The sequence below is a fragment of the Pan paniscus genome, chromosome 2 (genome assembly GCF_029289425.2).
Source record: "Pan paniscus chromosome 2, NHGRI_mPanPan1-v2.0_pri, whole genome shotgun sequence".
In the NCBI taxonomy this organism is placed as follows: Eukaryota; Metazoa; Chordata; class Mammalia; order Primates; family Hominidae; genus Pan; species Pan paniscus.
This window is the reverse complement of record NC_085926.1, coordinates 153,040,733-153,054,887: the sequence shown is the minus strand read 5'-3', so window position 1 is coordinate 153,054,887 and position 14,155 is coordinate 153,040,733. Positions and strand designations below refer to the sequence as shown.

Below are 14,155 nucleotides of genomic sequence, written 5' to 3'. Positions count from 1 at the left end.
ATTACCATTCGGTGTCCTAGTTAAATTCAGCAAGGAAAAAAAGGTGCAAGAGTCTCTATAAGAATTTATCGCAAGTAACAGAGAAACTTCCTAGTACAGAGCACAATTTGGTTGCAAGTTATCTGAGAATGGCAACATCATGGATCTTTGTGACTGTTCTCCCATCCTGCCAGACCAGCAGCATCCAATTTTATTTCTTTCACTGAATTAAAAAGAAAAATTGCAATAACAACTCCCCAACTAGTGGCTGAAATCAGTAAAAGCAATTTTAAGTGAGAAGAGACAAAAGGTAAAGGTTTCAAATTGGAATTATTTCTCAGTGACAATGGCTCCAGTTTCCCCTTTAGGTCACTTACCTATTCATTTACTGAAAACAATTATTTATTGAGCATGTCCTTTGTGCAATACTATGCTGGATTTTGTTAGAGATGCATAAATGATTCAAAGACGTCTAAGGCCTCATGCCAATCTAATACAAGAATCTAATACAAGAGTGAGAATATAGACACATAATGCTGAGGTAAGACACAACACTACAGAGCTGATGCTGGTCAAAGGAGCGCATGGTCTGGGAAGGTGCAAGTGGCAAAAACCCAGAGCAGGAAACATTTCTCCTCTAGCAAGTCTGTTTCCAACACAGAACCACATGTAACCCATTCAAATGCCATTCATTCAGCGGCAGCTCCAAGAACACCCTGGTTCTGATAGGAGATTTTTGGTTTCACGTAGCCCCAGGAAAGCTAAAATTGCCCTCCATGATCTTAACTCTTCAAGATTCTGATGAGCTTAGATGGCAGGGGCAAGCAGATAGGGAGTCAGGGATGCAGGTTGTCGTTTGCAATGACAAAGAGAACTCTGTGGGTCCTAGACTGACTCTGACGATGGGTTTAATCAATAACCTGGATGCTGCTTAGACTCAGAGTTCACTCACTTGAGACTGCAGTGCCCTATCAAAGAATCATCAGGGAAGAAAGTGCCAACTCAGACTCCAAGGGTTGATCTAGAGCCAGAAGAAATTCAGGAATACACTCCTTGGGCTTTGTTGCAAAATTATTGTCTTACCCTCCGTCAGCTCAGCAGTCTGACAATTTGAACTCAGTAGTATCACATTGCCACATGGCTATGTTCAGGGGTTAATACTTCTTAGCAAAGAAATAGAGACAATCTCTGTGATCACTTTAAACTTTAAAATAAAGTAATATTCTATATATATCAAAACTAAAACAGCTTTGCATTTGCTCTGAGTCTGAAGGGCATCTAACAACAGTTTGACTGTAAATGGTAGAATTCTGATGGAATCCACTTATAAAAGGCAATTAAGTGTTTCTAGTTTAATATTTGTCCAATTTAGTGTGTCTTTTAAATGTCAGGAACCCAGTTTACTATAAAATTCTTTAGTTTCAAAGGTCCTTTTGAAGTCAATGATCTATTACCAAGCCACGCATTTTTACTACTTGGTTAAAGTGCTGTACCTTTTACTCTTAAAGTATGATAGAGAGGGGAAAGAAAAAAAGCGGTTGACATTATTCAGTGTATCAGAAAAAAAAATGTGTTTTACATTGGCAATTTCTTTTTCCAATTCCATAACTTTATTCATTTCCAAAGCAAGCTGGTTTTCATCGATGGGAAATCTTTCTTCCTGACGAATCAATCTGGCCACAGAAGTCATAAAATCCACATATGCTGTACAAGCCTGCAAGAAAAAAATAGCACTAAACTGTTGGAGTAGCTCTAAATATTCATCATGGTACTTAAAATTTATTTTCATTTCAATATTAATTTTTGGTAATAGATAACCTTAGTAAAATAAAAATCCTTTTCTAAGTATTTAAAGAAATGACCTGCACAGATTCTTAGACAGTCAATATATCTTTGAATAAGAGCTTAAAGGAGAGCAATGAGGTATCACTTTGAAAGTAGTAAGTAATGTATAACCACTTGGTTATGGAGACTGTAATTTTCAATTTTCAATAAAGTTATTTTGCCTTGATTAGAATGAGTTGCAAAACACTTGATAAGCAATAACATATACTATTTTTTTCCCTGAATAATAATACATTTCTTTTTAAATTTTATTTTACTTTTTATTGAGACAGAGTCTCACACTGTCGCTTGGGCTGGAGTGCAGTGGCGCTATCTTAGCTCACTGCAACCTACATCTCTACGGTTCAAGCAATTCTCATGCCTCAGCCTCCCAAGTAGCTGGGAGTACAGGCACCCACCACCACACCCAGCTAATTTTTTGTATTTTCAGTAGAGACAGGATTTCACCATGTTGGCCAGGCTGGTCTGAAACTCCTGACATTGTGATTCGCCTGCCTTGGCCTCCCAAAGTGCTGGGATTACAGGTGTGAGCCACCGTGCCCAGCCATAATAATACATTTCTTTACCAAATCTCTTTTTCATAGTCATTTTCTCAACTATTCATGGAAAAATGACCACAAACTTATATAATATAATTGGACTTCTTTTTATCTGTCTCCTTGAGTCAAGCAGTTTCTTTTTTATGATTTTTATGAAGCTGTGTTGTCAGGAGCTCCACCAACACACACCTGTAGGTTTTAGTTAATTCCATAAATAGCTCCTGTTACTGTAAAATTTCACTATACGATACCATAGATTTAGATATTAGTTTTCTTCTAATAACTCAAATTATTTATATTTTATCTTCACATACATCTTAATTTGCAAAAGTAAACTATAGAATAGTTGTATTACTAACCTTTTACAGAATATATAAATGCCTCATTCAAGTTCACAGTGGCAAGAACACTAGGAAATGGAGTCCCACTTTTGTTAGGTTTGAACCAATTGCTATTTATTAGCCATTATTACCTATTAGCAATTAAAATACATTACGATTCCACCTCATTTTAAAATTTAGTAAAGCAGTCAATTGTGATTATGGATAGGTGAGATTTCTATGCTTCAAAGACTTGTTTGCAGGGTAAATACAAAGAAAGGCTATAAAGCGTGCTATAATGTGCTTTAACATTTTCACAGTTTTAGGAAAATTTTACATCCTTACGGAACAATTAGAAGTGGAAGGAACATCCATATATTCACTGTGAGTGCAAAGGTGCATCTGAATTTACAGTGATCCCTTAATCAAACCTAAAACTAATAGGAAAATAGAAATATTCGATCAAGCAAGAACTTAAGAAAAATGTACAAAATTATTATCAATTTGTAAGTCCAGAGGTTTATATACTGGTATTCTATGACTTTTACTAAATGCTAAGTAAACAGTTCTTTTCATGGATACTATGTAATGCTGTGACTATCTAGCTGTGATTGCTATCCATGGATTTGCTACTCAATAGAACAATTTTTCATCTGTGAATCTGCATTAAGATCCTAATCAATTTTACCACATCAACAGAATTAAAAACAAATACCACTGGACTATCTCAATAGATGTGGGAAAAGTCTCAATAAAACCCAATGTCCTTTCATAATAAAAACCCTTAGTAAACTAGGCATTGCAGAAACATACCTCAAAATAATAAGAACTATCCATAACAAACCCACAGCCAACATCATACTGGATAGGCAAAATGTGGAAGCATTCCCCTTGAGAACAGAAACACGACAAAGATGTCCATTCTCCCCACTCCTATTCAACACAGTACTGGAAGTCCTACCTATATCAATCAATCAGGCAAAAGAACAAAAGAGAAGGCATCCAAATAGGAAAAGAAGTCAAACTCTCTCTTTTCACTAATGATATGATTCTATACCTAGAAAATCCTGAAGACTCTGCCAAAGGGCTCCTGGAACTCATAAACAACTTCACAAAACTTTCAGGATACAAAATCCATGAATAAAAATTGGTGACATATCTATTTACCAATAATGTTCAAGCTGAGAGCCAGATCAAGAACACAATCTCATTTGCAATAGGCACACACACATACACATTACGAAAATACCTAAGAGTATATCTGACTAAGGAGATGAAATATTTCTACAAGGAGAACTACAAAACATTGCTGAAAGAAATCACAGAGGAAGCAAACAAACAAAAATATTTCATGCTCATGGATTGGAAGAATCAATATCATCAAATGGCCATACTGCCCAAAGTAATATACAGATTCAACACTCTTTTTATCAAACTACCAATGTCATTTTTCACAGAATTAGAAAAAGCAATTCTAAAATTCATATAAAACCAAAAAAGAGCCCAAATGGCCAAAGTAATCCTAAGCAACAAGAACAAGACTGGAGGCATCACATTACCTGACTTCAAATTATACCATAATGCTGCAGTAGTCAAAACAGCATGGTCTGGGTACACAAATAGACACACAGACCAATGGAACAGGATAGAGAACACAGAAGTAAAGCAGCACACCTACAGCCATCTGATCTGTGACAAAGTTGACAAAAATAAGCAACAGGGAAAGGACTCCCTATTCAAAAATGGTGCTAGGGTAACTGGCTAGTCACATGCAGAAGAATAAAACGGGACCCCTATCTTTCATCATACACAAAAATTACCTCAAGATGGATTAAAGATTTAAATGTAAGACTTCAAACTCTAAGTGTCCTAGAACAAAATAGGAAATACCTTTCTGGATGCCAGCCTTGGGAAAGAGTTTATCACTAAGTCCTCAAAAGGAATTGCAACAAAAACAAATATTGACAAGTGGGACCTAATTAAATTAAATAGCTTCTGCCACAGCAAAAGAAACTACGAACTTAGTATACAGACAACCTACAGAATGGGAGAAAACATTCCCAAACTAGGCATCCAAGAAAAGTCTAATATCCAGAATCTACAAGAAACTTAAACAATTCAACAAGCAAAAAACAAATAGCCCCATTAAAAAGTAGGAAAAGACATGAACAGACACTTCTCAAAAGAAAACATACAAGTGGTCAACAAATGTATGAGACAACATTAAATATAGCTAATCATCAGAGATATATAAATCTAAACCACGATGAAATACCATCTCACACCAGTTGGAATGGCTATTATCAAAAGTCAAAAATGAACAGATGCTGGTGAGGCTACAGAGAAAAGGGAACACTTATACACTGTGGTGAAAATGCAAACTAGTTTAGCCACTACAGAAAGCAGTTTGGAGATTTCTCAAAGAACTTAACATAGAACTACCATTTGACCCAGAAATCTCATTATTGGATATATACCCAAAAGAAAATAAGTCATTCTACCAAAGACATATGCACTCATTTGTTAATCACAGCACTACTCACAATAGCAAAAACATAGAATCAACCTAGAGAATCATCAATGGTAGACTGGATAAAGAAAATGTGGTACATATACACCCTGGAATACTATGCAGCCATAAAAAAAGAATGAAATCATGTCCTTTGCAGCAACATGGATGCAGCTGGAGGTCATTATCCTAAGTGAATTAATGCAGGAAGAGAAAACCAAATACCACATGTTCTCATTTATAAGTAGGAGCTAAATGTTGGGTACTTAAGGACATAGAGATGGCAATAATAGATGCTGAGGATTACTAGAGGGTGGAGGGAGAGAGTGGAGCAAGGGTTGAAACACTAACTATTGGGTACTATGCTCACTACCTCAGTGATGGGGTCATTCATATTCTAAACCTCAGTACCATGCAATATATCCATATAACAAAACTACACATGTACCCCCTGAATCTAAAATAAAACTTGAAATTATATTTTTAAAAAACTCTAATCACTAAGGTAACAGAAATGAAAAGACAATTTTACCTATATTCTCAGCAACTCAATTTTTTTCTATTTAAAGGTAATCAGAATTTTTGTTTCACTTTGAAGTAAACGAGTATGTCTGAGTTCATACCTCATGGGACCAACTATTCCAAAGTACAAGCATGCAGTGTTTTGAATTAACTGTATTCCCAAAGCATATAAATCAATCGACTTTTAGCAGGGTATTACTGCTGACTATAAACAAAATGGTAGTTTGAATTTTCCAATATCAATCTACTGAGATTTATATATATATATATGAGATTGATATATATATATAGAGAGAGCTATATATCAATCTCAGTAGATTGATATTGGAAAATTGATATTGGAAAATATATACCCATATATATATACACACACCATATATATAGATATATACACACCATATATATACACACACTATATATGTATGGTGTATATGTATATATGGTGTGTGTATATATATAGTGTGTATATATACATATATATGGTGTATATACATATATATATGGGATGCTTTTTGTTGATGAGGTGAGAAAACAATAACAGTAATCATCTTGGGCACTTTGTTGACTCAGCAAACTGATTCTGCTCCAGTCTCTTTATCCTTACCGATGTATTTAAAGACTATAGAACTTTGATATAAGGCAAGCACAAGAACTTTGGATGATGCTTCTAGTCTGCTAAACTGGTCAAGTTTCTCAGAAAACTGGAAGCATATAGTATCACTAGCTTCTGGGATGCTCGAGTATTTAATATAGCTACATGGAATATACCACTTCTTTTAATGAATTCCATTACCTGGTAACTACTCCAATGTAACTGATTAAAACATATGTCTTAGTATCATGACTATCTTTCCTGACTTCCAAATTTATCTGGTGTCAGAACTTAAGGTTACTGCCATGCTAAATCCATTGTACGAGATGTGATTCTACCTTAAGGTTTTAATTTTCTTTATTATGATACTTCCAGATATGGAAAATGTGAAATGATGATAATTGTCATGATTTGAGAAGAAAGTTTATACATATATATATATATATATATATATATATATTTTTTTTTTTTTTTTTTGAGACAGAGTTTGCTCTTGTTGCCCAGGGTGGAGTGCAGTGGTGCAATCTCGGCTCACTGCAACCTCTGCGTCCTGGGTTCAAGTGATTCTCCTGCCTTAGCTGGGATTATAGGCATGTGCCACCATGCCCGGCTAATTTTTTGTATTTAGCAGAGATGGAGTTTCACTATGTTGGTCAGGCTGGTCTTGAACTCCTGACCCCAGGTGATCCACCACCTCGGCGTCCCAAAGTGTTGAGATTACAAGCATGAGCCACCATGTCCAGCAAATCAACATGTATTTTAACACTTAAAAAGTAGATTGGCCAGGATACTTTTTAAACCCAAATTTAATTTTGTGTGTGTGTGACTGAGAGAGCAATTAGTTATTACAACAGAGGCCAGAGTCAGCTCTCATTTTTGACAGTCATAAGGTAGATTTCTTGAAGCTTTGAGATAGCAAATCAATGATTCTTTATGTGAAGAAGAATCCACCAAAACATTTATGTAGCTTTTCTTTAAAAAAAAAATTGTAAGTCCTAGTACTCATAACAGTAGTTTCAAAGGTGATCATTGGTTTTAAACAGTTAGATAAAAATCCATATAATAGCAGTTTTGTGGGTTTTAAAATCACACACTACCAATGAGATGATATTTACTAACACCCAACACCATGGATAGTTACTCTAATTAGGACTATCTTCATTTTGCAGAATCAGGTAATGATATTTATAAATTGGCTCTTTAGAAATGAGGCTCTTCCTGCCTGGAAAAAGCCTGATGTTTGTTAGATTTGCCAAAGAGGAAGAGAGCAAATGAATGCCATTTGACTACTGTCCTTCAAACTTTAATTTCATTCCTAATGAATGACAATCAAGACCCAGGGAGGAACAGAAAACTGTCCTGTCAGACTGATATCTGGGTAACCTAGCGAGCCAACTACCTATGGATCAGGGATTTTATTTCCAAAGATTCTGAGACACCTAGCTCTTACCAATGTTCTGCCTTCCCCATTCTAGGAAGAAACTCCACTTAATGTGGAGCATGAAGTGACTGAGGAGTCACAGAACTGTGTCATTCTTGGCCACTGATGTTGGGGAATATTTAATAATGCTACACAAGAAGTTTGCTGGGGGAACACAGAGGGAGACTAAGCAGGAAAGATTATTTCCTACCAAAAAAGCTTAGAAACATTTCTCAATTTAAGCAGCATGTCAGCTAGTGTGCAGTTGTTAGCAGAGAGACCTGCTTCCCTCCAACAGACTGCAAACATATAGTCACACAGCCATTTCTGGGCACTGGAAATAAAAAATAGCCCCCAGTCGAGCAGGACGCTAGAGCAGGAGGAACGTGGGACCTAAGAGGACCCAAACTTGGACCAGCATAGGGACTGTTTGGGGCTTTCATCAGATTATCAATAAGAACCTGAAGGTTTGTACAACTTCTTGCATAACTTCCAAGGTTTATTCCATGCTTGGGTGGCTGAATCTAGCTCTTTTTACAAACTGAGTTCAGTTGATCTCAAAAATTCTCTGTCATATTCACTAAATCTCATGTTTAAAAGCCCCCTTTTGTTTTCTTAAACACAGATTACTGGACTGAGTGAAACCTTCTGACTATTAGTCACTTGGTACCCAGAAAGGACAAAGTGAGGTCAGCAGTTTCCCTTGCAGGGCCTGTCTTATCATGTCATAGCTGTGTTATGCAGTGAGACGAGCTCCGCCACGTATCACTGAGGCACATATTGGCCGAGCAGTTTAAAGTACACAAACTGTTTCCCTATAATGATAGAGCCACCTACACAAGATTATCTTAGGTCTGCTCAGATTTCTCTATCTGACTTGCTGCCATCTGAGTCCATCGTTATCTTTCACATGAATTACCATGTGGCCTTCTCTGATCTTTCTGCTTCCATTAAAACACATTCTACAAACAACAGCCAGAGATGGTTTCAGCAAGCCAAATTGAATCACCCATGCCTTACCCCAGTCACTTATTATTCTATCATCTTGATTTATTTTCTTTATAACATTCACAATTTGTCTCATTTCCTTAAATTATTTACTTGGTTATTTGTTGTCTATCTCTTCCCATTAGAACATGAGTTCCATGAGAACAAGGACCTTGTTTCCTTGGAATGTCTACTGCCTAGAAAAGTATCTGTCACATAGCATAAGCTCAATGAAGATCTGTTGAATTAAAAAAAAATGAAGTTAAATTGTAAATATATTAAGTTTCTCTCACTTCCTATTTCCTCGGAACTTCTATTCTTAGCTCAAGTCCTGAACAGTTTCTCTCAGCTTGTACATTGGGTAGGTGGACAAAGAAAATCCCCTCTTGTTTAATCCCAGTTCCAGCTTGCACCTGCTCATCTATAGGATAGCCAATCTCAGCTTGTGTTCTTTCCCAGGTACATATAATTTGGAGACTTCTCCTGGCTTTTCTGATCTAGGAGCACAGACTCTGGGTCATCGCTTTCTGGCTTCAGTCCATTGTGCCCATGTTCCAAGTCCTCTATCCTCATCCCTAAAATGTCTCTATTTTTATGAACCCCAGATTTTGTGAAGGCTCTACACTTCTTTATAACTCTGGCTTCTTCTCCCTAGCCATGCCCTGCAGCAGTATACCCTGTAGCTTCTACTCTCCAGTTCCTTTCCCACCTCCTTATGCTCTCAAACTCTAGCCTGAGTGGTTTTCTTACTTTTCTTTTAGTCCTGAAATGCTCTACTCAAAGAAATGTTTTGTTGATGTATAAATGCACAAGTAAAAATAAATCATAGTGGCTTTTGAAGTGTGTGTACATGTGAGGTGTTTCTGCACAGAGCCCTGTAATTGGCACATACAAAGTAGTCCTTAGAGTTGGAAACCACTAACCTCACTTATTGCTCCTTCTCAGGCAAACATCAGTACAGAGCATAAACATATCTATTATCTAATTATGCTCAAATATTTTGGATTCCTAATCTTCAGATTTCCTTATGAAGGACAACAAAGTAAGATAACAATTGCTCTTGAAAAGCTAAGAAGGTAGAGAAAGGGAAGCTTTGAGACCAATTCCAATTCACCCCCAATACAGAGTTCAGACTTTCTGAAGGTGGGTGATTTCTTAAGAAAATTAAGGTCCTCATTTCTCTCAGTGAATCAATATAGAAGAACATTCTCACATGAGGTTGCTGGTTGGTTTCATTTACAAATTTTGTGAATGGGAATGGTTATGTTTATGGGCCATGTGTATCTTTCGTATTGTTTTCCTAGCATAGAAATTTGTACCTCTGTAAGGAATAGAATTGTCTTGAATCTCCCTACTTCTGTTCTTTGAGATAGCAGTGTGTCATTAAGTAATCTCTTCAGATAATCAGAATACCTCAGAACTCAGGCTCCATCTCTTTAACAAAGATATAGCACAAGAAGCTCCTTGATGAGAACATCTTGAGAACAGTTTGTTAGGAAGAGCAGACACGGTGAATGTGGGCCCCTTTCTGAGATGATGCAACTATTCTCTATCACTTTCCCTTTCTAGATTATAATAATAATCAAATATTACAATACAAAAATTCCATTATGAGGGTATCCAAAGCAAAAAAAAAATGACTTCTATAAAGTGAAATGATCTTTCTTAGTAATTGTGGGGGCTATTTTCATAGTCGATAAGAAGTTTGGTTTTAAGATTATGGAAGATGATAGCTCTGGATGACCTGGATATCCTGGAAGGAAGGATCAAAGAAGACCTGGGGAAATAGGCTGAGTTAATAATCTGATAAAGGAGACCTACGATTAGAGTACTTTTGACTGAAGAGGGAATGTGACCCTCCGTGATCCTCAGCCTCTGAGGCATATCTGCAGAAGGTAGACCCCACACTGAAGTTTTAAGATTATAGGCTAAAGCGATGGGCAAGGAAGCCAGACCTCTCTGGGCTAAGACCATCTTTCTTTGACAAAAAAAGTTGGTGACCCTATGCCAACTCTCAAAACTTCTCTTGATTATTTTCAATAAAATAATGTAAACTGCAAATGTATGATACCCATTGATTGTATAAATATACCTCAGGCAAACTGAGTTTAGCAAAGAAGTAACTGGGGATTGAAAAGAGAAAAGAGAACACAGAGTTTGTAAAATGCTAAAGAAATGTATGCTATTAGCTATTGATGCCCTAGAGCTCATGTTTCCCGGAATCAAGGGAAGGAAACAAGGAGGGCTTCCAAAAGATTGGGTTCTTCTTTCTTTTGTTTCCTCTCTTCCCTGCCATCTTCCCCCTCAATCATTCATTTGCTGATTCTGTAGTATTTAAGGGCCAGAAACTTTGGTAGGTATTAGAAAAAGAGCAAAGGGCAATGAGACACAGCACTGCTTCCACTTCATTTACAGTTTTATAGAAAAAAAAAAGACATTAAATTAAAGAAACCTGGGTGCTAGGAAAACTATATTAGAGGAAAGAGTGTAGGCAGGTGGTGTGTGTGGGGGGCAAGTTCTAGGCAAAGGGAAAAGCATATATAAAAGCCTATAAGGGAGAAAATCATTGAAGGCCAATGATACACTGACATTAACATTCCTTCCAGATTTATAACTCCTCTACTGAAGGTAAACTTGTTATTCTACACTTCGCACCATTTTTTGTTCATGAAGCAATAAGACACAAGACAGAAATACTTAAGGTGGTTGACATCTTTCAAAGATAGCAGAGTAGTGGAAAAACTAGAATTAACTTTTATTTGATAACTTGCTAGAAATGCAGGGGAAACTGAGGGATTGCAGGTGGTAGGGATTAGGAGAGAGTAGAAAATATCATGGGAAAAATAAGGGTAACATTGGAATTCTTACTGTAACTACACACGCTCTCACCCCCATGCCCAAAAGAATGGATTTAAAAAGAGGGAGAGGGTGCAGAAATATTCAGATAATTACCCATTTCTGGGATGACATGTAGCTTTTATTTTATATGCAACTCCCTTCCACTGAAAGGAGATTGCTTACAGCTTGAAGCACTACCTTAAGAAGAATTCTGAGATCTCAGGTTAGCAGGAAAGAAGGATGTCACCAAAAGTACATAGTTATGGAAGAGGAGCAAGGCAGCAAGCATGCTGCGTGTTTGCTAGTCTGATTCAGATTGTTGAAGAGCACCTAATTTAAGCTGAGAATAACTTCCGGGCTGTAAGTGCCAGTGCAGGTTAGTTTCCTCTATCATTTGCTCATTCAAAGAACTCTACTAGTATGAAGTACCAACTCTTAAGAAATTGTAATAATGTAGTAGAATGAAGAAGAGAGAAGGACCAAAGTTTGCCACTATACTACTGTTCTGCTGAGTGTTGAGGGCAAACTTCTGAGACTCAGATTTCTCACTCATAAACTCTATAAACATATTACTGATTCTAGATTTGATCACCACTGTGTTATTTGATCACAAATACAGTATTCCCTAGATCAGTGGATGTAAACTGTGGCAGAGTCTGCTAAATGACATTGGTATATGTACTCCTCATCTTTTAAATGATATGACCTTCCTCTCTGCCAACCAAGTTTTAACAAGACACAGACATGGCCATTCTGCTCAAGACTACATTTTCCTGCCTCCTTTATATTTAGTTGTGGCCACATGACAATGTTTTAAGCAACGGAATGTATGCAAGTTCTGCGCCATTTACATAAAGGTTAACTATTTGTCTACCACTTTCTCACTTTTCTTCTTCCTGTGGCCTGACATGTGAACAGGGCACTGGTGAACCAACTTTGACCAAATAGACTAAGAAAAACACCAGAGGAGGTTGATGTTAGAGCAACAAAATCAAAGAAAGCTGGCTCCCAGGCATTCCCATGGAGCAGAGATTCCTGCCTCATCTGGATGGCCTGCCTACTTCCAGACTGGCATGACAGACAGAAGTAAACTTTTTCTTGTTTGAGCTACTGTATTTGTGTTTTTACTGCTGTGGCTTAGCCAAGACCAGACTAATATACAAAATCAAGTGCCTACAGGAGCCAATAAGTCAATATAAATCGATGAATCATGTTGATGAGGACTGTTCAAACCTGGAGAACAAATGCCCTTTCTTTTTTTTTTTTTTTTTTTTTTGAGATGGAGTTTCCCTCTTGTTGCCCAGGCTGGAGTCCAATGGTGTGATCTTGGCTCACTGCAACCTTTATCTCCTGGGTTCAAGCGATTCTCCTGCCTCAGCCTCCCAAGTTCCCAAGTAGCTGGGGTTACAGGCATGCAGAACCACGCCCAGCTAATTTTGTATTTTTAGTAGAGATGGGGTTTCTCCATGGTGGTCAGGCTGGTCTCGATCTCCCGACCTCAGGTGATCCACCTGCCTTGGCCTACCAAAGTGCAGAGATTACAGGCATGAGCCACTGCACCCAGCCAATAAATGCCCTTTCTAAAAGGAGCAACCACAACACCACTCTGGTCAATTGCTGCCATATAAGAATGCAAGCTAGGGGCTCAAATTCTACTGACTTACTAAGAAATCTGGATTCTCAAATGAAATCTTTCAATTTTGAAAAATATTGACAACTAATTCAAAATTAAAAAAAAAACACTACAGGTTAAACAAAAATGCTTCTATATCAGATTCAAGCCAAAGACTGCCAGTTTGTGACCTGTTTGAGATTATGGGATAGCATTGAGTATAAAATGCAAAAATGCAACATGTTAACAATTAAAAAAAAAAAGCTTTTACTGCCTTAAATATATACATCGACTGCCAGGTATACCTTGATATCAGAATTAAAATGTAAAAAAAATATGTATCATAGGATTTGAAAAATTTGATATAAGAACACAATCCTAAATATGAAAAGCATCCCAGTTCATGGTGATAAAAATGTACAATAGTGAACCAAAATTCCTCAATCACTTTCAAATCTGTAACAGAAAGCAGCTGCATTGCTCTTAAAGCCAGTAGCTGTACCTCACACAGCAACTAGATTGTACTGAACTCAAATATCCCATACCCATATATTTATCTGTGCTATTAATTGTGGCCTTTGATGATATATCTTTTTCTTCATTTCAGTGTTGTGCAGTCATTCAAAAAGATGCCTTACAGTGAATTCATTCCATGTTATTCGAACTTCATAATTTGGCAAAATAAATGCCAATCATAAACATATTTAGCCAGTAATTTTAACTAAAATGTAATTTTAGTCACATCACTACACTGTGAGCCATTAGGATCATCAAAGATAACTTACTTTTGAGCTACAAAATAATTATAAGACAAACCTTTGTAGAACCAACACCTTTCCCCAATATCTAATAATATGTAAGATTATTAGTTTTGTCTCCTGTTGTTCCTTACTCTCTGTAAGAAAAGCACATGGGCCAGGTGTGGTGGCTCACATCTGTAATCCCAGCACTTTGGGGGGCCGAGGCAGGTGGATCACAAAGTCAGGAGTTCG

At 37.0% G+C, this 14,155-nt stretch overlaps 1 protein-coding gene across 10 annotated transcripts in view; it reads right to left on the bottom strand.

Annotated features, from left to right (window-relative positions):
- The window catches only part of MME (membrane metalloendopeptidase), a 101,257-nt gene that overhangs the window by 44,331 nt on the left and 42,771 nt on the right, over positions 1–14,155 (bottom strand). For all 10 annotated transcript variants that reach the window (XM_003806098.5, XM_003806097.5, XM_063602990.1 and 7 more), the window contains one exon: positions 1,559–1,693. In XM_003806098.5, coding sequence (XP_003806146.2) covers positions 1,559–1,693 — 135 coding nt within the window. The remainder of the gene's footprint in view (positions 1–1,558; positions 1,694–14,155) is intronic.